Here is a 21,651-nt window from a genome sequence, read left to right on the forward strand (position 1 = left end):
CTGCTGCTCACCTCCTGCTGTGTGGCCTGGTTCCTAACAGGCCATGGACAGATAGCAGACCGTGGCTCCGGGGTTGGGGACCCCTGATCTAGGAGGACGAGGTGTGAATGGGAGACTTGGAAAGACCCTTGGAATATCCATGCCATGTATAGAGACCCAGACAATCCTGGGGAAGGTGGACAGTATCCTTTTGGCTTTGACCCTCCACAGCTAGATTTGTTCCTTTTCCTCCTTATGGGCTGAATCTACAGTTTAAGGCAGTGATTCTCAACGGGAAAGGGGAGGTGCTACTGGCATATAGTGGGTAGAGGGGCCAGGGATGCTGCTAAACATCCAGCAATGCACAAGCAGTTTCCTTGCACACCCCATCCCACCCCCAAAACAAAGAACTGTCAGCCCAAAATATCAGTAGTGCCGAGGTTGAGAAACCTGTCTGTGGATATGTAGATCCCCAGGGCAAGGAGGGATGGTTGTCATTCTTAGAACAGAAGATAGAGTAGTATTGTTGATATTTGTGTCCAAATTTTAGGGAGCTTTGGATACGCAGGCCTTCTGGACAAATGGACTTCATATTACTCAGTGGAACAGCCAGGTAGCCAGCCTCCTTTGACAGTTATTAGGGGTATCTGATTAGTCAGGCAGCATTTATTGCAACTTGTTCTGCACCAAATGCTACAGTGAATACAGGGGAGAAAGAAGGCAGCTCTCTGCTCTCAAAGAGCTCAGAGTTTCAATAGTCAGATATACATATGTGTAAGTATAGTACAGGTGTTGATGGAATTTTAAAATAAAGAATGAAAAATATTGTTTAGAAGTGATTTTTTGAAAATTAGTTATTTTGTTTCTTTTAAGTAAAGGGGAATCAATGTATAGAAAAGGCATTTCACATTATGTATGTGGGAGTGGTGCAAACAAAAGCAGAGATCTTGGAGAATGAGCAAGAATGTAAGCAGACACAGCTTAACTTCAGTGAAGGTACCATGTTCAGAAAAACTGAGTGATGTTTTGGAGTGGTGGCTCTTAAGGAGTAAAGTTGTCACAGTGAGAACATACATTTGCAATATTAGAGAGCCATTTGTGTGTGAATGTGTGTGTGTGTGTGTGTGTGTGTGTGTGTCTTTTGGAGGAAGGATTATAGTACAGTGAGACAGAAGTATGGCAACATCCAGGAGACTGTTTCATTTGCACAGGTTGGAGGTAAGAGACTTGATTTTAATGTTTATTAAGAATTTTAAAAAATGAAATTAAAAGCAAAACTAGGTTCCTTCTTTCCCTTATGTGTATGTTCTTGGAGAGGTGGGGAGTTGGAAGGAACAGCCAGAAATGGTCCTCTGGAAAGGAGAATGGTTTTACTGAAGATGCTCAATCGTTGGGTTTCTTTTCTCTTCCCAGGAACTTCGAGGAGTGTCCAGCAGTTTCTGGCTATGTGTGACAGGGGTGAAACTTCCGAAGCGGTCAAGCACACAGGAAGGACTTTGAACTACCGGAGTCTCCCCCATCGAACCAGAACAGATGCCTCCTGGGGAGCATGGTCAGAGACCAACCAGCATATTGGCGCCAGATTCCTGACTACTCCAGGGTGCAAGCCTCAGCTAACTCACACTGCCACACTACCAGAGAGACACCAGGGCCTTCAGGTTCCTCATGCTCAGTCCTGGGAGGATCTTTTCCATTCACCCTCCCACGTTCCCATTGTTTACCCTGTGTCTCTGCCGTCAAGCAGTCTTCGTGTACCCCTGAGGTCAGCTTGGAATTCAGGTCCTGTTCCAGGGTTTCGAGCCCCTGGTCCTCGAAGAGTAGATATGCCCCCAGATGATGACTGGAGGCAAAGCAGTTATACCCTGCAATCTGGGCACAGGAGGACAGAGAGAGAGGAGTTTCTGTTTGTTCTAGCAGATGCCCCTGGAAGAGAGCAGATCAGGGCTAGAGCCATGCAGCACAGCAGGTGGTAAAGGTCACCCCTTTCCTCTCCTGGAGCCACAGCTTTCTCTATAGAGTTGGTACCCTGCATCCCTGCTGGGGCTGTGCTAGTCTCATCTCAGCATAGAGTTGGCACCTTCTCCTAGGGGTGCCAGGAACCGCTAAAGAGACCTGGCTCTTTGAGAGGGAATATTTGAAATTCCAATTTCCATTCACCTAGCAAAAGGAAGCAGCTGCTGTTTAGGGCTTTATTTGACCCACCTTAAAGATGAATCCATATTACTCTGGACACTAGCCATTCCTTAGGATCTTAGGGTCACCGTTTTATTCCTGAATACTCTATGCCCCCACCTCCACCTGAGCCCTCGTATTCTGTTCCTTATTATATTACCAACTTCTTTGTTTTATCCACCTGTCCCTATTACCTGACCTTCTGTCTTCCCAATCCCCCATCCTTGGAGGGACATGTAGCCCTGTAGTGTTGGTCTTGACCACAACATTCAGGCTAACCCACCTGCCCAGATTGTCCCTCTGCCCTCAAACTTTTGGCCTAGAATTCGAGGCTGCCAACATAACAATTGCTCTTCTGAACAGATGGAGTCAGGCACACTAACATACCCTCCTGTCCTCAGCAGCAGAGCCATTACTGCCACTCGCTCAGTCGCCGTTGTAAACCCTGAGAGTCAGCTGAACTATTTTAGGGCCAAACATACTGTTTTTGTAAAGTATTTTTCATTAATAAATCTATAAGATAGTTCTATTTAATTCCTTGTCACTTAATTGTCTATTTAATCCCTTTTGTATGCTCTTGCTCTTTTGTATTGGGGTGGGGAAGCCTGGAGAAGCAAGAAATACCAATTCCCAGAGGCCTGGGGCTCTGTATATGGCTTTTGACTGAGTGAAAGTGAGCAGCCAAAGAGGAATTGAAGGATAGTTGAAGGGTATATATTCAAGGTAGGAGTCAATGGGTCCTAATATGGAGTGACTTTCCTTGTTATTATTGCCACTAGTATATTTTCTATCCCTTTCCTGCCAAGAGGCACTCAACACATTACACACTTTCTCCTTCCCTCCTTAGGGAGATTTTCTGGGGATTCAAACTCCTCTTACAAACTCACTCCTGATCTAGGTACTCTTGGTGCCCTCCCTCTACAAGTTTGTGATGCGCCTCGTATCCTTTCCTTGCTCTCTTCCCATGGCTGCCCCTCCCCTTCCCCTGTGGAATTATTGCACTTCCATGCCAGAAAGATCCATTTTCACCCCTGCCTCACTCCCCAATTCACCTCCCTCTAAAAAATATTTTGTGAGTTCCCTTTGCAAAGAATACCCATCGGGCATTTCTCTTCTGTTTTACCCCAGCTCTCATGATCACTGAGATTGACGAAATGAAGAGGTAGAGAGGTGCTCTTTGAGACCTTTGAACAACTGCTTATCTAATTATCTCCATCTATTATGAACAGATTCTGAGCACATGTAGTATTGAGCAGGAGGATGTGCAGGCATTTCTCACCCTATGCTACTTGAATCCTATGCCATCAAGATATATAGATCTTAGTGGATATGCTGGTCTCTGTTCATGATCCAGTACCTTTCCTGGTGTCATACACACTTCAATAATTATTGATTGAACAGTCAGTTCTTTTTTTTTAAAATTTATTTTTGGCTGCACTGGGTCTTTGCTGCGCATGGGCTTACTCTAGTTGTGGCGAGCGGGGGCTACTCTTCGTTGTGGTGCACGGGCTTCTCATTGCGGTGGCTTCTCTTGTTGCGGAGCACAGGCTCTAGGTGCGTGGGCTTCAGTAGTTGTGGCTCTCGGGCTCAGTAGTTGCGGCATGCAGGCTCTAGAGCACAGGCTCAGTAGTTGTGGCGCACAGGCTTAATTGCTCCACAGCACGTGGGATCTTCCCAGACCAGGGCTCGAACCCGTGTCCCCTGCATTAGCAGGCAGATTCTTAACCATTGTGCCAGCAGGGAAGTCCCGAACAGTCAGTTCTTGTCCCACTACTCCGTTCCCCATGAATGTCCGTCTCTATAAAGTTTCCATAGAAAACCTGGGCCCACATTTCTGTATATGCAGAGAAATATCCTGTGAGGTATTTCTTATGAGGAACTAATTTCCAGTTCCCTACTTACTCCTCTGCCTTCGGAATCTCTGTTTTCTGAATGAATCAAGAGGGAGGCTGTGTCCTTTTCAGGTGAATTCTGTACTCTTTGAACGTCTCTTGGTGTCATCCCTTTCTTTCCTCTTACGTGTTTTGATTCTTAACCCTTGGAGCCTAGTCTGCTCTACCTGCATTGTTACTCTGTGCCTCCAGACTCTTGACAGTTCCAGGCTCTAAACACAAGGGTCAGTCAGATTCTCTCTCAGACTCCATTCTGAACTGTTGCTTTGCTCTAGAATCTAGAATGCTTCCTCTATTTCTCCTTTCAGTTACCAACCAAAGTACCCGGATTCGGTAGTCAAATTGTTATATATTTTTTCTCTATTAGTAGGAGATTCTTAGGTTTGATCGTCACCCCATCTTACTGGGAGCTCCATAAAAGCTGGTGTCGTTTTCCCTAGCACTCATTCACCGCAGCAACTAGATGCAGACAGCCATCTCTTCTCACTCTTTTGTTTCTGCCTGCCCAGAATTTTCACCTGATCCCTTGGCTCGTCCCGTTTCTCTCCTAGCCTCAGTAATTTTGCCCAAGTCCCTAGAGCCTGCTCCGCCCCCGCCCCCGCACGCGCGGTGCATGCCGGTCTTAGCCCCTCTGTAGGGAAAGAGGGTCCGCCATGTTCCCCGGCGGCGCCGCCGCTTGGCTCTGGTAGCCGCCGCCCCCGCCCCCAACCCCGCCCGGCCCAGCGCCTAGCCGAGCCCCGGGCCCAGCATGGCCGCCCCGGAGCCGGCCCGGGCTGCACCGCCCCCACCCCCGCCCCCGCCGCCCCCTCCCGGGGCTGACCGAGTCGTCAAAGGTGAGAGGTGGACGAAGCCCTGAGGGCCTGGCCTGAGGAGGTAGCTGTGTGAGGGCGGGCGGGAGACCGTCCCCTCCGGAGCGGGCCCGGAAGGGCGGGCGAATGACTGGCTGCCTCCCTTGGGGAGTGGCCCCTGGGCGGGCCCCTGCTGGGCTGGGCTGAGTCGGTGGCGGCGGCTCCGCGGTCTCTCGCTTGCCTTCTGGCCGTGGCGGGGGTTTCGCCCTGGGGGGGTCTCCTAGCCGAAGGGGTGAGGCTACTAGTCGCAGAGCCCCTTTCTTTTCCTGCCCGGTCTGTCAAAAGCGGCCCAAAGGCCGCGATTAGCTTCCTGCACCGCGACAGCTGCACGCCTTGCTTGCCTGGGCGGACCGAGGGGCTCGGAGACCTTCAGCCACGCGGCGCCGGGCGATGAGCAGTCAGAAATCACCTCGGCTTTGGCCCACGTCTGCTCCCCAATGACAGCCGTCTGCCCTATTCGCGCCTAGTTAGCGCCAGCCGCAGGGGTTCGCCTTCGGCCCTCAGGTGTCACCCGGCGCGGAAATTGGGGGAACTGTATGGGATCGGACAAGGGTGAAGGGACGAGCCAGAATTTGGGGGCCCCGGCTTTAAGTGCAGAATAGATGGAAAAAAGACAGCATAAAAGAGAAAAAAGCTTCAGGGATAGGAAGAAGCATTTACGTAGAAAACCGTCAACACTTTTTGGTCAAAGGCCAAGAGGGGTTAGCCCTCCTTTGCAGGCAGACACCCACACACTCCCCCTAGAAGAAAAAATTAAATATTTCTCAGCTGGTGCAGAATTTATGGTTGTTTAACGACCACAGGTCAGCAGATTAATTTAAAATAGAGAAATTGAGGGCTAATTGAGAGTTGCTTAAGATTTCCACGCTTTCTGGGAGAGCCCATCAACTTGAAGCACTGCTGCGGAGGTGAAAAACATAATTTGAAATGATTTTTCTTTATCCTGTAGCTTGGTCAGTAAATTGAAATCATTTTAGAATAAAGGTTTCCTTATTGTATCACATTTATTTTTGAAAGATAGATACTTTTATTTGTTTTATTTATTTATTTAATTCATCTTCTTAAGTATACTGGCACAATGTAAACACTGTTAGCCCAGTTTTGGAAATCTGACTAGACATGTTTCCATTAAAATATTTAAAAACAAGAAAAACTTTTTCCTTTGTGTTTTTTTAATTTTAATTTGTCAATTCGAGTCTCCTTTAATAATAATAACACTAATTTGTATCTAGGCTATGTAGATAATTTAAAAAACTTAATAGTATATCTTTTCAGGCCAGTTATTGGAATGAACTTAAAAAAGAGTTTATGGAATCCTTGTCCTGAGAAATCTTTTAAAAAAGAGAAAGAAAAATGATTGGTAGTTCAGGCATTCATCCTATTGTGAAATCCTGAAGTTCTGTGGGGGTGGGAATAGGAGACATGGGCTGCCTGTTAATTTGCTGACAGTATACTTGTGCTGTCTGTTAATTTCCCTGGGTACTTTTCACCCTACTATTAGATGGGACAACCAGTCACATTGCAACAGTGAGTTTATGCTCTCCTTATGCTTGTGAATCTTCTTGTTTCTTGTCAAATATGTGGTAATATTTCCCTTGTACTGCTTTAATACAGTAAAAATAAGATTCCAGACATAAGGCATATTCCTTAGGGGTGAGTTTTGAATGCAAGACACAGTCATGTTTGCAGTTTATTGGTATGAAATAAAAGTCACTTGATTTAGGTAAATAGGAGTTTGTTGGTAAGAAAATTATAGTTTAGTAGAGCTCATGGATGTAAGATCTCATGTGCTTTGTAGTATATTCTTCAAGACAATTTTCATTTCTTCATGGAATTTGTTAGCTAGTTGGAATGACTGATATGGATCACATGCTTTAGATATAGTGTGCAACAGACTGGTTTGTGCTGCTCATGGAGTCTCTGGCTTCCTTGGAAGTTACTGGGAAACTTACCTTTCATATACAAATCTCCTTTTAGATTTCATCTTCAAGCTTTTCTTGTCTTTCTCAGTCAATAGTTGTACTCTCATGTTGCATTTGATGACAAAGAACACCAGTTTCCTGAAGATATATGACCACAGTGCTAGTTCAACTTAGGTTTAACTTGTTAAAAATCCAGATTTCTTTTAAGTCCAGTATGTGCTAGTTTTGCATCAGTACCATTTCATAGTAGTAATGTTATGGAGACCATCGTTGACGTTGAATACAAGTAGTCTTTTTACTCCCTGAAACTTTTCCTTGTTGTCTCTAAATTTTATACTCTTACACTTCTAGTCAGGAGGCCTATATTTTATGGTCACATAGGTTTTGAAGGGGAAATAGGTCTTTCTGTATTTAATATCAAATGCCTGAAATTCACATCATGTGAAGTTTGAGATCTTGGGATACTATAGGTGATTCATGTATAAATTATCTATTCACTGAAATTATTAGTGGTAATTCCATATCACTGATTATGGGTGATTAGGTTTCCTGGTTAGTTAAAGAAGTTCAGTTTTGAGCCTGCTCCAGCTGCTGGCTCTGGTCAAATTCTGTTTGAAAGTTGGTGTAGCCCAAGTGGTTTAGGTGAGATAGTATTCCCTCTTGACAATTTTCTGTTAAGCATTTTTCTATCTTTAGCTAAGATAGGAAGTTGAAAATAAGAAAATAGAAACAAACTAGGAAAAACAGCTGATTGTTTTGGCGTGAATGCCTTATTGACACATCAGCAAAATTGGTGTGTGTAATTTAAGCATAAAACCCTGAATTTATGTATATTGCTCTCCCTCCTCGCCCGGAAATTTGCTTGACCTGAATTGTTCAGGTACTTCCTTTTCTTTCCAGATACTTTTAAAATGTACTTTTTGCCGTATAGATCAGGTCCCAGATTTGTAAAACTAGATTATCCCTTGAGATTATTAAATCTATTACTCCTGATACAAAAATTCACCTTTATCACTTAGAATGCATTGTCTATATTGTGTATATGTTCATTTTAGCACCCACAATGTGACTCTCTTTTGCATTCAACATGTTTTCTTTATTTCATAGGTTATATTATCCTTATCTCTTAAATTATCAGACTTTCAGATTGAACCAAAATGCTAAAGAGTGTGTGTTGTAAGTTTTTTAGCTATTATATATCTGATGGGCAGCCTTATGATTCATTTAGGTTCTCTTGCCAGCTGCCCTGCTTATAAATATGAGGCTAACGTGTTTTCCAGTACCTTAGCTTTATTAGGATTGCTTATTTTCATTACAGATTTTTAGATGACCCACAAAGGTCTCGGGGTCACATAGCTACTTCAATGTTTTTTACTAGTTCTATTTCATTATATTTTAAAGCAACTTGCATTTTAGTTTTTGTTTACAAAAGCTATTTTGTGGACTTACCTATCTAAAAAATATAACTCTTGAAAATGATTTTTCTTTTTCTTTCCACCTTTGTTAAACTGTTCAGCATACTAAAATAAATCTTCAGTACCGTGTGTCCTATAGAAAGCAAAGGAACAGAGAATATTGTGTGTGTGTGTGTGAGAGAGAGAGAGAGAGGGAGAGAGAAAGGGAGAGAGAGAGAGAGAGACAGAGAGAGAGAGAGAGAGAGAAAGAAGGAAAGAGAACACTGGCAACAGGTCATCTTAGAAGGAAAATGCCAAGGAGGAAAGCTGTTCAGTAGTGAGGCAAAAGTTTTAGGTTCGGAGCTATTGAATGAATTGGCAAGAGTTATAAGGAAAAGTTTGGTAAAAGAATTTTGATTTATTAGATGAGGTGTGTTTTAGTGCCAATCATATGACTTCATTTCATTATAAAAATGTTTATTTATACACAGAGATGAAATAAGCTAAAGCTAATTGGCATCCTTGTATGGTATGTAAAATTTATTTTGGAAATTCAGAGTAATCAAATAGCAAATATTTATTTAATGCCTGCTGTATAGCTAAAAACTGTAGGGAAACAACAGAAGTGTGAAAGATAAACTACAGTCTTGGTCCTTGGGGAAATAAGTACTCATAAAAAGTTAATCATTTATGTCATAAGGCTGGGTGTGATTAATAATTGCCAGATAAGTGGCAGACCCAGCAAGCTGAGTTCAAAGAAGGTAGTGATGATTCTGGACTGGAGTGGTCTAGCAAGGGTTTGTATAGGAGGAAAGAGGTCTTGAAGAATGGGTAAGATTCAAATAAGCAAAAGATTGGGACCATTTATTTGTGCAACATTTATCGAGTATGTGCTTTGTACCAGACATAATACTAGGCATTAGGGATACAGAATTGAAATAAGTAAGATAGATTCTCTTGGAGGCAGTCTGGTGGGGGAGACATTATTGCAAATAAATAATATAATGAATTAGATACAAAGTGCTGTTGGAGCTGTAAAAAAAGAATTAACTGTCTTAATTGGAGGGAAACTTTACTGAAAGGATTATGTTTTGAGCGGAGCCTTAAAGGATGAGTAGAATTTCTTCAGATATAAGGTAGGGCTGGGTTAGAGAAAATATTTTCTGGTAGAGAAAACAGCAGCAGAAAGGCATGGAGTTAGAAAAAAGCATGAAATATGTGACAGTATTGTGTGAAGTTCTTGGCAAGCAGGAGATGAAGTTGGAAAGGATTTTTTGTACACCAAGTTGAGGATCTGAAACTTAAGCTAAGCAGTATAGCCTCTGGATAATTAAGAACACTGGATGATTAAGCCTCTGGAGTCAGACTGCCTGGGTTTGAACCTAGTTCTACTTTAACCTTTTCACTGAGGACAAGATACTTAATATCACCAACCCTCAATTTTCTCATCTGCAAAATAGAGTTAATAATATGGGATTTTTGAAGGATTAATAGAGACAATTCATGTAAAATTTGTACCGCAGTGCCTGGCCTGACACGTGGTAAGTACTCAACTAATGATAGCCATCACCATTATTATTATTGAAGGTTTTAAAGTAAAGGAATGACCCAGTATTTTGGTTTTTGAAAGCTAACGTGATATTGTGTAGAATGAAATATTATAATGGGAGAGGCTTAAATCAGGATGTCAGAAGATTAATGGAGTAGTCCAAGTGCAGAATGACCACAGTATGAATTAAGAGAAGGAGAAAAACCAGATATGACACAAATTCTGAGTAATATTAGAAAGTAGATATATTGGATCAGTGACTGGGTGTGGGAATGAAACAGGTGGAAGAGCAAACCTTTTTGAGAAAACAGTAATCAGACTAATTTTGCTTTAGTGATTGTTTGAGCATTGGTAGTTGAAAGCAGAAGAGATTGGAGTGACATGGAAGATACTGGGAATGGTTAAGAAAGACTTTGAAAATAAGTTTCAGGCTGTTGTTCCCTTTATTCTTTAGTCCTTAAGAAACCACCCCAAATTTTGGGGTAGATTTATCTACCTATGCTTTGTACAAAAAAGGGGAGGGAAAGTAGAGATTTTAGTTAGAGTTTTCTCGTACACAAAGTAATAAGAACTTGAACTAACATTGCAGCAATGGAGGTGTTAAAAAAAAAAAAAAGAGAATTTGAAGAATCGGTAGGACTTGGAGTCCAGAAAGAGAACAATGACACCAAAATTTTAAGTCAGAGTAACAGAGAATGATGATACCATAACAAAAATAAGCCAGGAAGGGGAACCAGTTTTTGAGGGAAGGTTATTGTGTTCAAAGAACCACCACACATTAAAAGGAATCCAAGGGATACCTGGAAATTTTGAAGACAGTGTTGTAGGATCTGCTGAAATCTTTCTTTAGAGCATGCTTCTACCTGTGGCATCTGAAGGGGTTATACCGTTCTTGGTGAAGAGGAGAGTTTTGATGACTCTTTTAGTCAGAAGAGCATTGTCATTGTGTTGGTATAAGACAGGTAGTACTGGAGTAGCATTCTGAAGAACTCAGCTTCAATCATGGCTCTACCCCTTACTAGTTGAAACACCTTGAGAGAGCCATTAACTTATCTGAACGTGTTATCCTATTTGTGCAATTGAGATAAAACTTGCCCTACTGAACTCACAGGATGTCTCTGAGAATCATAGCGTTATGTATGTGAAAGCAGTTTGTAAACTGTAAATAAAGTACTATAAATATATTGTCATTGCTACATAAATTAGTGTAAGATAAGTAATTTAGAAACTAATGTATCATTAATTCAGTAGACATTAGTATACATGTTCAAATCACTAGGTATGTAGAGATGAAAGACAGCTCCCTCGCCTTCAAGGAGCTCATAAACTTGAGGGGGAGACAAGATACTTACAGTACAATTGATAAGTGCCATGATGTAGGTGTGCATCAAATGCTTTGCCATGGGACCACAAGGAGGGGGCACCATTAACCTAGCCTGGGAACAGGAAACGTTTTCAAGAATTGGAACACTGAAATGAGGTTTAAGGACAAGGAGAAGTTAGGCAAAAGGTGGGACTAGTGTACCCCCAAATAATAGGGCGTGCAAAGTACAGAGATTTTTTTTAAGTGATGTAACTTTAAAAATGAAGATTAAATATCTGAAGTATAGGATGTGTCCGGAATGTGAGTTAGTGGCAAAAGATGAGGGTTGGAAATGTAGGGAAGGGTCAGATTACAAGGGATCTCATATGGTATGTTAAGAGACACAATTTGGATTTTATATGATGAAGCCAGTCTTGAAACAGGAGGATGTTGAGATTTGAATTTTAAAAAGTATTCTGAGTTATTGTGAAGCATGGGCAAAATTGAAAAGATTTTAGTAATTTTAGAAAAAAAAAAAAGTCCTTATTCAGTGTCCCAGGACCAAAGGGACAAAACCAGATCAGAGAATTATTTAGGACCTATTGACCATGTTAGGGCGAGGAAGAAAAAGGCTTCTAGGATAATTTCCAGATGAGTAGCTATATTGGTGATAGTTTAGAGGACATTAAGTTTTGGACATATTAAGTTTAAGATACTTATGGAACATCCAAATGAAGATATTTGATAGTTTAATAAGGATTTGGAGTTTAGTTAGGGGCAGGGTCTGGACTGAATAATATATTTGGGAGTCCACAAAATATAGATTTTAGTTGAAGCCATAGTTATGAATGAGAGGAGTGTGATATGAGGGCCAAGGACAGAATCCTAGGTCACACTGTCCTAGGACCAGAAAAAGGACTAGAAGTTCATGAAATAGGCTGATCAGGTATGACCAGAGAATTAAGAGAAGAACCAGGTGAGTGAGTTCAAGAACCCAAGAGAGGAGAGAGATATAAGGTGAAGGAATAGAGCAGAAGCCAGATAAATGTGGATTGAGGAAAGTAGACAAAAAAGTGATAAAATGAAGCTATTCCCTGTAGATTACTCTTTCAAGAAGCTTAGTTGTAAAATAAGGGATATATATGGTAAAAACAGGGATGAGAAGTAAGGGAGAATTACTTGTTGGGGTTGTTTTTAAGATCATAGAGACTTTAGTACAGTCTCCCCTCGGTATCTGTGGGTATTTGGTTCCAGGATACCCTTCCCCATTCCAAAATCTGTGGATGCTCAAGTCCTTTATGTAAAATGTTTTAGTATTTGCATATAACCTACCTATATCCTCACATTTACTTTAAATCATCTCTAAATTACGTATAATACCTAATACAATGTAAATGCCATGTGAATAGTTGCCAGAGAGGCAAATGCAAGTTTTGCTTTTTGGAACTTTCTGGAACTTTATTTTTTAAATATTTTCTATCCGTGGTTGGTTGAATCTGCACAGGAAAGCCTGTGGTTGTGGAGGGCTGGCTGTATGTTTATCTGCTCAAAGGGAAGAACCAATGGAGAGTCAGAGGCAGAAGAAACAGAATAGGGGCATGGGTGGGTGGGAAGGGTGAACTGAAGTGAAGAGGTTGGGATAGTGGGATTCAGAGCACAGTAGAATGTTTAGTATTGGATGGATGGAATACCTCTTCCTTGATAGGAAGAAATGTAAAGTGGATACTGGCATAGATGTGGATGGAGAGGGACAGAAAAGTGACATTTGGTCTGAAGGTCTCAATTTTCTCTGAAAAAGATTCAAGTTGACTACTGAGTAAGAGAGAAATTAAGTGTAGGGTTCAAGGAAGAGGTGATCATTTGAAATCTCCACTGAGGAGAATGGGAGAGAGCACAGACTAGAACGTTGAATAGATTGATGGCAAGTGCTAGTGACCAACTAAGTTGGAGACCATGAATTTGTAGTAGCACTGAGCTGTTTTGATGATTTTTTTTTTTTTTTGCGGTACGCGGGCCTCTCACTGTTGTGGCCTCTCCTGTTGTGGAGCACAGGCTCCGGATGCGCAGGCTCAGTGGCCATGGCTCATGGGCCCAGCCTCTCCATGGCATGTGGGATCTTCCTGGACCGGGGCACGAACCCGTGTCCCCTGCATCGGCAGGCGGACTCTCAACCACTGCGCCACCAGGGAAGCCTTGTTTTGATGATTTTATACTTAGCATCCAAGTTTAGAAACTTAACTAATCCAAGAATCGGAGTTTTGTAAGTAGGGTAAAAGGACAAAAGGACTTTAAACAATTCAGGATGTTGTTTAAAAAGTGGGTAGGTGATGGAATAGCTTCAGAATTGCAGCAAGCAAAGGTATCCAGAAGGGGGTTGATTAGGAGAGGCTGTCCACGTTCTTGATATAATTGGAGAACAGTTGAAGAAAAGGGAGTGAATCTGAAAGGATTAGAGATTTTGATCATGGAGTAAGAGGTTAGAATTCAGGATTTCAGAGCTGGAGCAGAAATTATGGCTAAGACTAGGGGAGTTGAAGTAGAATGGAGCTCCAACCTCTCAGTTCTTGGGTTTACATAGGTCATCCACATGGACATTGATGATGGTGGTGCTTAGAGTGGAGAAAGCTTTCGAACCAGGAAACTGAGTTTCATGTGAGAGATGACCAGAAATTTAGTAGATGGCTGGGACAAGAATAAACTAGCCAGAAGTCATGAACCTCAAACGAGGAAGCATTTTCTTCTTCACGGGAGTGATGATGTTGGAAGTGGTAGTGGGGAGCTGAAAGAAGACTGTGGCCTTTTCTGCTCAAATAGTGGAGTGTGGAAAAATGAGCATCGTCAACTTTGGAAAAAGTGTTTCAGAAGTGTTGTCCTTCAGGAGGAATAAGATTTAATTAAGCTAGAGAGATGAAGACAGCATTCTGTGAAGAGCTAAAATGTGTGTGTGTGCGTGCCCACGCATGTGCACACAGGAAAGAAGGGTGAATTTTTAAAAAATTTTTTATAATGGGAATTCTGCAGCCCTCAATGAAGAGGATTGGGAGGGAGGAGAACAGCCTGAGGATGGTATGGTGTGAACAAAAGAAACACAGAAAAAAATCAGGAGGAACTTTATTTTGGACAGTTGCCAGTAATGGCAATGGTGAGCAGCACAGACATCTGAATGATACTTTGGAGTAGTTTTTAGGTGGCACAGGCTGCACCCCAGTTGGTGTTAGAGGCCTCACGGGGCTAATAGTCTGCAGCCTTTGCTTAGAGTTGGGCAACAGGATTAGTTAAGTCCCAGGATTTCTTACCATTAGTAGAAAAAATAAGATCTCTGCTCTTCCCCCATCCTTGATCAGTCTGTGTCCCTGGTTTATTTTTTCAACTTCCTACATTAAATTTTTTGAGGCCTTGTCTATCAGCCACCATATATTAAATCTGAATTAAAATAGCTTGTGAAGGTTATTGATTACTATACAGATATGACCTTCATGCCAAAATTTGTGTTAAAGGAAATTTTTCAACAGAACAGTTTGGTTAAAGTGAATATTACCAAATCAAGTTTTCTAGTGTTGGAAACTTGGTGATTTTATGATTTTATAGCTCTTTAGGTTGTTCAAGCTAATCCTCCATTTTACCCATTTCAGTTATTGACCATTCACATTATATTTACATACATTTTATGTACTGGTTTTTCCCTATCTCAAACATAGAAGAGTTGGAAAAATACTCTGAAAATAAGGAGAAAAAAATATATAGGATGAAAACCCTAGAAAAACAGGAATAGTTGGCTGAAGATGAATTAGAAATGTGAAAAACCATTTAGGGCTTCCCTGGTGGCGCAGTGGTTGAGAGTCCGCCTGCTGATGCAGGGAACACGGGTTCATGCCCCGGTCCGGGAAGATCCCACATGCCGTGGAGCGGCTGGGCCCGTGAGCCATGGCCACTGAGCCTGTGTGTCCAGAGCCTGTGCTCTGCAACGGGAGAGGCCACAACAGTGAGAGGCCCGCGTACCGCAAAAAAAACCCCCAAAAAAACCCAATCATTTAAAACCTGAACTTAAATGGAAATGCTTTAAAGTACCTTAGGAGTTGATGGTAGTAGCTGAGAATATTAATTTTTGATGAAAAAAATTTAACCCTCTATTGACCAACAGGGTCAGTAATTAATTTCCTGTTAGGCCAAATTCTATTTGGTTAGTTTTCTTTTGCTTAGTTAGATCACCTGCTATGGCTCCTTTCTCCAGCTGCCAAAGAGCACAATGCCTTTGCCTCTTATTTTCTTATTTACTGATATATTAAAACATTCTTTTGAAACTCTCTGTTCTCCACTATCAGTGTTGTGTTGTTAGAACAACAATTTTTCGTCTACTTTTACCTATGGTGGCATTTCTTCACCCCTCAACCTGTACCCATTCCTTAAAAAGTATACCAACTGGTGTTGAAATTTAAAAGTATGCCTTGAATTGAAAAAGAAGTAGAAAACATAGGTCTGGAGGCAGTTTATACTTTTTTTCCCCAGATGAATAAAGACATTCTGACTCTTGGTTAGAGGAGCAATAATAGCTCAGTGTGACTTGCAGTGGGGCATTCGCAATGTGCATGAAAACATGCAGTACCACAGGCGACTGGCTGAGTGGGGCAGAGAGAGATTGTCTCCCAGATGGGTTTTTAGGAAGTTCTGTATTTTGAACAGAATTCACCTGTTAGTTGACTTATGTTGTTGATTATTAGGAAGTATGCATAATCTAGAATGCAACATTTTAAACAGTATCTTTTTTCCTAAGTAGAGGAAAAATTCTCTTGGCCTGATGAGAAAAATATGACCCCATCTTGATCTCAGAAATTTGTATTTAAGAGATATTTAAACTTTTCATTTTCATGATGTCCCAGAAGTAACTTTTATTTAGTAATTGTTAAATTTTGTAGGTTTTTTTTTTTTTTTTTTTTTTGCGGTACGCGGTCCTCTCCCGTTGCGGAGCACAGGCTCAGCAGCCATGGCTCACGGGCCGGACGCGCAGGCTCAGCAGCCATGGCTCACGGGCTTCGCCGCCACGGCGTGTGGGATCTTCCCGGACCGGGGCACGAACCCGTGTCCCCTGCATGGGCAGGCGGACGCTCAACCTAAATTTTGTAGTTTTTAAACAATTGGTTTACTGTTAGGGGCAAATTTGGTTATAGCATATAGTATGATGGTTTGTTTAATCTTTGGTTGGAGAAGAATGTACGTTAAGAAAGGTTTTTATTTTTTTGGAATCTGACATACTGTATTTGGGGGAACAAAATGTATTTTAATGTCTTATTCTAGATGCAGTAAAAAGTAATGGGAATAGATGTGTTCTAAAGAAGGGGGGGAAATGCAAGTTCAAGTTTTGTTTTACTAAGTATCAAAAAAGATGAAAGCAACAGGGATTGATGATTTCAAAGTCTTTTAGAAATGGTTGATATCCCTCTGCCTTAGTTCTTATCTCACTTATAAGAACTGAGTTCTTCCTAACTTTTTTTCCTCCTATGAGGAAATTGATGTAATTCTAACCCAGCCCCCTGCTTTTAGTTTTTTTAAGTTGTACTGTGAAGAAACAGTTTGTCCTATACTTTTCCAGTCTTCTGCATAATAATTGATGATCCCAGTGATGGCCCTGAAACATCAAGAAAATAGTATGTACTGTATGCCCAAATATAAAGTGACTTTTTTCTTTAAAAATTTTATTTCAGAAAAGAGAGATCTGCCTTACATTTGAGTCTATAGGTAGACTAAATTCTTACTATAAATTTCTCTCTTGCTTTCTTTTTTTAAAAATATATATATCTATATATATATATATTTATTTATTTATTTGGCCGAGTTGGGTCTTTGTTGCTGGGCGCCGGTTTTCTCTAGTTGCAGCGAGTGGGGGCTACTCTTTTGTTACGGTGCGCACGGGCTCTAGGCGTGCGGGCTTCAGTAGCTGTTGCTCGCAGGCTCTAGAGCGCAGGCTCAGTAGTTGTGGCTCACAGGCTTAGCTGCTCTGGGGCATGTGGGATCTTCCCGGACCAGGGCTCGAGCCCGTGTCCCCTTCATTGGCAGGGAGATTCTTAACCACTGCGCCACTAGGGAAGCCCTCTTGCTTTCTTTATTTTGAAAAGCAAAGTACTGTTTGGTAAAGGGCCTAAAACTACTTCAATCCAAGCTGATTTTGAATGCATAAAGAGGTCATTTGTTGGATTCAGTAAAGAAGGAATAAAAAATTTTAACAGATATGTAGTAACTTTTCCTAGGTATATGACCTCAAAATTGTGGTAGATACCATTGAAAATGGACCTTCACGTTTTCCATTCCATTTAACAAATATCAGTTTAAATTCAGTATTTTAAATCTCATTTCATTTGAACAGGAGCAAAGTATTTTCAATTATAGTGAAGACAAAAATCATTGTACTATTTTTTGTTGAAAATTCCCAGTATATGAAGAAGATAATAATGTTTAAAGACAATAATGTTTAAAGACAATAATGTTTAAAGAGAATGGTAATACAGTCATGAGAAATGAATCACAGGCGTGAGAGAAAAATATTGATTTTAACATTATAAGTAAGAATAAGTGACTGGATTATTCAATGACAATGGATTTAGAGCTTTAGGTTGAAATCAGTTTGTCTTTTGTTTTTTCATCTGGCGTTTCTTATTATGATTAAATTCTTACGAATAGAAAAAAGCAAATATCAGTTTAAAACAATACAGTTGGTAATTACTTGTGGAAATCGTAAATATATGCTACAGGAGTAAAAAGGCCAACTCTTTCAGTAGTTAGACAAATGGAAATTGTGGCTTAGGATAAATTTGCAGTGATAGCATTGAATATGTATTTAAAAAGTGCTGTATCTCAAACAACTTAAATGGGAGTGAGGATGATTTGCTTTTGAAAAGTATGCTAGATGACTCAAAAAATGAATCCAGTGATAAGGAATACACTGATGTCAAAAATTTGTAAAGATTTTGAATGAAAGTATTTTATGAAACATGAAGGTAAGAGAAAAAGCAGTATTTCAAAATTATCGTGATTTATTAATGTTATTTCAAATCTATATGTGCATCTGAATTAATTTAAATTCCATCAATAAGCATTTGGCTGTTTTAATCTATATCCCTAGAAGTTTCTATTCAAGTTGGCTAGCAGGCATTGTTTTATATATTTTTAATAGGAAGTTGGTAGATCACCTTATATTTGGGATTTCTTTCTATTCATGCCTATGTGGTATTAAATTATATTTATTGTACTTCATTTAAGATGAAGAATGTATGTTTTGAGAATTCTACCAAAAAATGTTTTTGCTTAAAGAAAAAAGCTTTAGTTATCCTGAAAGAACTTTTAATTTTGTGAGACAGTTTATTTCTCTAATAATTCTTCTGTTATTATATATAATTAATAAGGAAGTATAGTTTGATTACTCTTTTTTTAAAAAAAGCTTTTAAAAAATTAATACCCCATCCAGTAAATGAAGAAGCAAAACTTCAGCTTTTCAGTTTTTACTCTTATTTACCTAGATCCATTGATTAGTTTTTATGTTAATATATTAATAGTGATTTATTTTTTATTAATTAAAAAAAATTGCAGCTGTCCCTTTCCCCCCAACGCATCGCTTGACATCTGAAGAAGTTTTTGATATGGATGGGATACCCAGGGTTGATGTTTTGAAGAACCACTTAGTAAAAGAAGGTCGGGTAGATGAAGAAATTGCACTTAGAATTATCAATGAGGGTGCTGCCATTCTTCGGAGAGAGAAAACCATGATAGAAGTAGAGGCTCCAATTACAGGTACACTTATTTATGTTTTGGATATTGTTTTTTTTACTGCAGCATTATTTACTTACCTAAATATAAAGCTGTTTCTTCTTCATTCATATTGTATACTAAATTAATATTACATGGACATTATCTTGAATTTCCAGATTATTTTCTTTTTAAAGTTTTTGCCTGTTTTCAATGAATAAACATGATCCTAAATAATCTGAGTGCAGAAGTTAGTCTAGTATGCTTTTGTGAAGGTTTCATTAGTTGTGTTGGCCATCACTGAATTTGATTCAACAAATACTTATTTACTTTGTTTTCAGTCATTAGGGGCAAATACCTCAATGCTGTATCAGATACCAAAAGTGATCATTTACAGGTCAACAGAAAGTATGGAGTTAGAATGGAGATTTTACTGCCACCATTATAATTTTGTCATCCTAAGACATGCATGCTTGGCTTCCTAAAGAGGAGCTTTATAAAGTTAGATGAAAATTTTGTCACTGACTACAAATTTCATTACTTTTGTTATATCTCGTTCTAGATCTTGAGCACATGAACACTTGTATACACATCATCCCTATCATGACTCCTCATAGATTACTTCCTTCTTAGACCTTTCTTGATATAATTTTACACTATCTCTTATGTAAAATAAATTAGAATTTAAGTAAAATTTGTTATTTCAGAGTTTTTTTTTCATATCTAATAATCTTCTTGTTTCAGTGTGTGGTGACATCCATGGCCAATTTTTTGATCTGATGAAACTTTTTGAAGTAGGAGGATCACCTGCTAATACACGATACCTTTTTCTTGGTGATTATGTGGACAGAGGTTATTTTAGTATAGAGGTAATAATCATATACTGTCATTTGATTTGCTTTTAAGTGTTATCATAGATGATTTCCATTAATTCCTAATAAAATAAGTTCCTTAAATTACCTGTATTGGGTTCTTTTTAATACCTCTGCATATTCTAAAGTTTTTAGTAAAGCTACTATTTATTCCTCTTCTGTCTTTCAAACTATTCTTTTAATTTTCTTTGTGCCACTCTTAATGTAATTATAATTGCCATTTTTCCCAGTGGAAATTGTAAGCAAACTAAGGGGTCTTTATTGCCCTGTTATCTAGTGGCCCTAAGGAGCTAATGCTGTTTATCTCTCTTGCCCTTAAAGGCATTCACCCATGCAAAAAAAGATTAATTGTATTTTTTCCGATGAAATAAAATATATTACAGTGCGTTTATTGCTCAAACTCTAGTACTTCTATCCCTCCTTCCATAGCAATTAAAACCCAAATATATCATATAGAATCTTTATGCATTCTGAAAGTATTTGTTTTAAAAAACTTGAGACATTAAAGTGACCTGTTGATTATCACTTAGCAGTAGATGGTTCTTTTTGCTCCTTTTACTTTTCTAATTATATAAATTAAAATAAGATATAAATATAGAACAATTTGTATTTTCTAATATATGCATCTCTTTCTTTCCTTTTTTGAAATGAAAATGGAACCCTATTATAAGGTTCTGTAACTTCCTTTTTTCATAAATCCCTATGCTGTGATGTCATTCCAGGTAAATAATTATAAATTTATAGCATCATTTTTAATAGCTGCATTGTATTCCATCGACTAAACAAGTCACAGTCAATTTAATCAACTTCTTATTAGGCATATAAGGTGTTCCCAGTTTTTTGCCATTATAGGTGATGCTTCTGTGAGCCATATTATTTATACATCTTTATATACTTTATATATATATATATATTTATACATCTTTATATACTTGCCCAATTATTTCTACAGGACAGATTCTTACAGGTAAAATTGTTGGGTAGAAGCTCTACAAATAGATAGGTGTGTTAGCATTAATGTGTTTCAAGCATATTCTGAGCACTTAATACACATTGATTAATCTTTACAACAAAGTTATGAGGTAAGTACTATTATTTTATCCATTTTATAGAGGAGTCTGAGGCTTGGAGAGGTTAAATAACTTGCCCATGGTCATATTGTTAGTAAATGGTGGAGCTAGGCAGTTTGACTCTAAGCCTGTGCTCTTAACCATCTCCCCCACTAGATACTGAAGCTTTACCTGGTGAATTTCCATGCCGATTACTGTTGTTTAATTCTCCTCCAGTGTTTTCAACCTCCTTTCTGAGGTATGCTAGGATCCTTAGTGGGGAAGAGAGCTCAGGGCTCTGTCCACCCAAATTCCCTTGGGAACTTTATTATCCTTAGTTGTTCCTCTTTCCATTCATAGTTTCATCATCAGCCTCCTCAAACTTCCCTGGAGCCTTCAAGAAAACTAGAAAATTGCCCTCCTTAATATAAAGATTGGGGGCTTTTTTTTTAAAATTCTATTCTGATTGGGGGCTTTGACAAAAACAATAAAATAAAAAATTTTAGGAAGATTACTTGGTACCTGAGCATGTTGGTATGTATGTCTTTGTATTAGAGGGTTTAGTAGCTGACTGTTAATATATTTTATTGTTATAAAAGGAAAATAATAATCAGAATAAGGAAAAAGGACAGGTGTTTAATAAGTATTTCCCCAGTTTAATTATTTTTTTCTTGTGAATAAAATGAAGATGTGAATAGTCACACATTTCCTATACCTTAACTTGTTTAAAATAAAGTTTGTGGGAATTCCCTGGTAGTCCAGTGGTTAGGACTCTGCAATTTCACTGCCAAGGGCCCGGGCTCTATCCCTGGTTAGGGAAATAAGATTCCGTAAGCAGCACGGCCAAAAAAATAAATAAATGAAGTTTGTTTTTTCTTTTTGTATATGATTATGTAAACCAAGCTTATTTACATATGAAATAGTCTTTCCTTTTTTT

At 39.4% G+C, this 21,651-nt stretch overlaps 2 protein-coding genes and 1 long non-coding RNA gene across 23 annotated transcripts in view; 2 read left to right on the plus strand and 1 right to left on the minus strand.

Annotated features, from left to right (window-relative positions):
• The window catches only part of USP54 (ubiquitin specific peptidase 54), a 151,209-nt gene extending 146,608 nt beyond the window's left edge, over window positions 1–4,601 (plus strand). For 13 of the 14 annotated variants that reach the window (XM_060286072.1, XM_060286073.2, XM_060286075.2 and 10 more), the window contains one exon: window positions 1,393–4,601. In XM_060286072.1, the coding sequence (XP_060142055.1) occupies window positions 1,393–1,952 (560 nt within the window). In that variant the 3' untranslated portion in view covers window positions 1,953–4,601. The remainder of the gene's footprint in view (window positions 1–1,392) is intronic. The other variant, XR_009559264.1, reaches the window with a different exon arrangement.
• On the minus strand, window positions 3,557–5,358 carry LOC138842361 (uncharacterized). Its single transcript, XR_011376774.1, has 2 exons — window positions 4,864–5,358; window positions 3,557–3,985 (listed from the first exon to the last, which is right to left on the minus strand). It is a non-coding gene; the product is annotated as an uncharacterized lncRNA (long non-coding RNA).
• The window catches only part of PPP3CB (protein phosphatase 3 catalytic subunit beta), a 47,947-nt gene continuing 31,023 nt past the window's right edge, over window positions 4,728–21,651 (plus strand). For 3 of the 8 annotated variants that reach the window (XM_060286077.1, XM_060286078.1, XM_060286079.1), the window contains exons 1-3: window positions 4,728–4,876; window positions 18,638–18,838; window positions 19,538–19,662. In XM_060286077.1, coding sequence (XP_060142060.1) covers window positions 4,792–4,876; window positions 18,638–18,838; window positions 19,538–19,662 — 411 coding nt within the window. In that variant the 5' untranslated portion in view covers window positions 4,728–4,791. The remainder of the gene's footprint in view (window positions 4,877–18,637; window positions 18,839–19,537; window positions 19,663–21,651) is intronic. The other 5 variants (XM_060286083.1, XM_030862598.2, XM_030862600.2 and 2 more) reach the window with 2 other exon arrangements.

The sequence above is a fragment of the Globicephala melas genome, chromosome 16 (genome assembly GCF_963455315.2).
Source record: "Globicephala melas chromosome 16, mGloMel1.2, whole genome shotgun sequence".
Lineage (NCBI taxonomy): Eukaryota > Metazoa > Chordata > Mammalia > Artiodactyla > Delphinidae > Globicephala > Globicephala melas.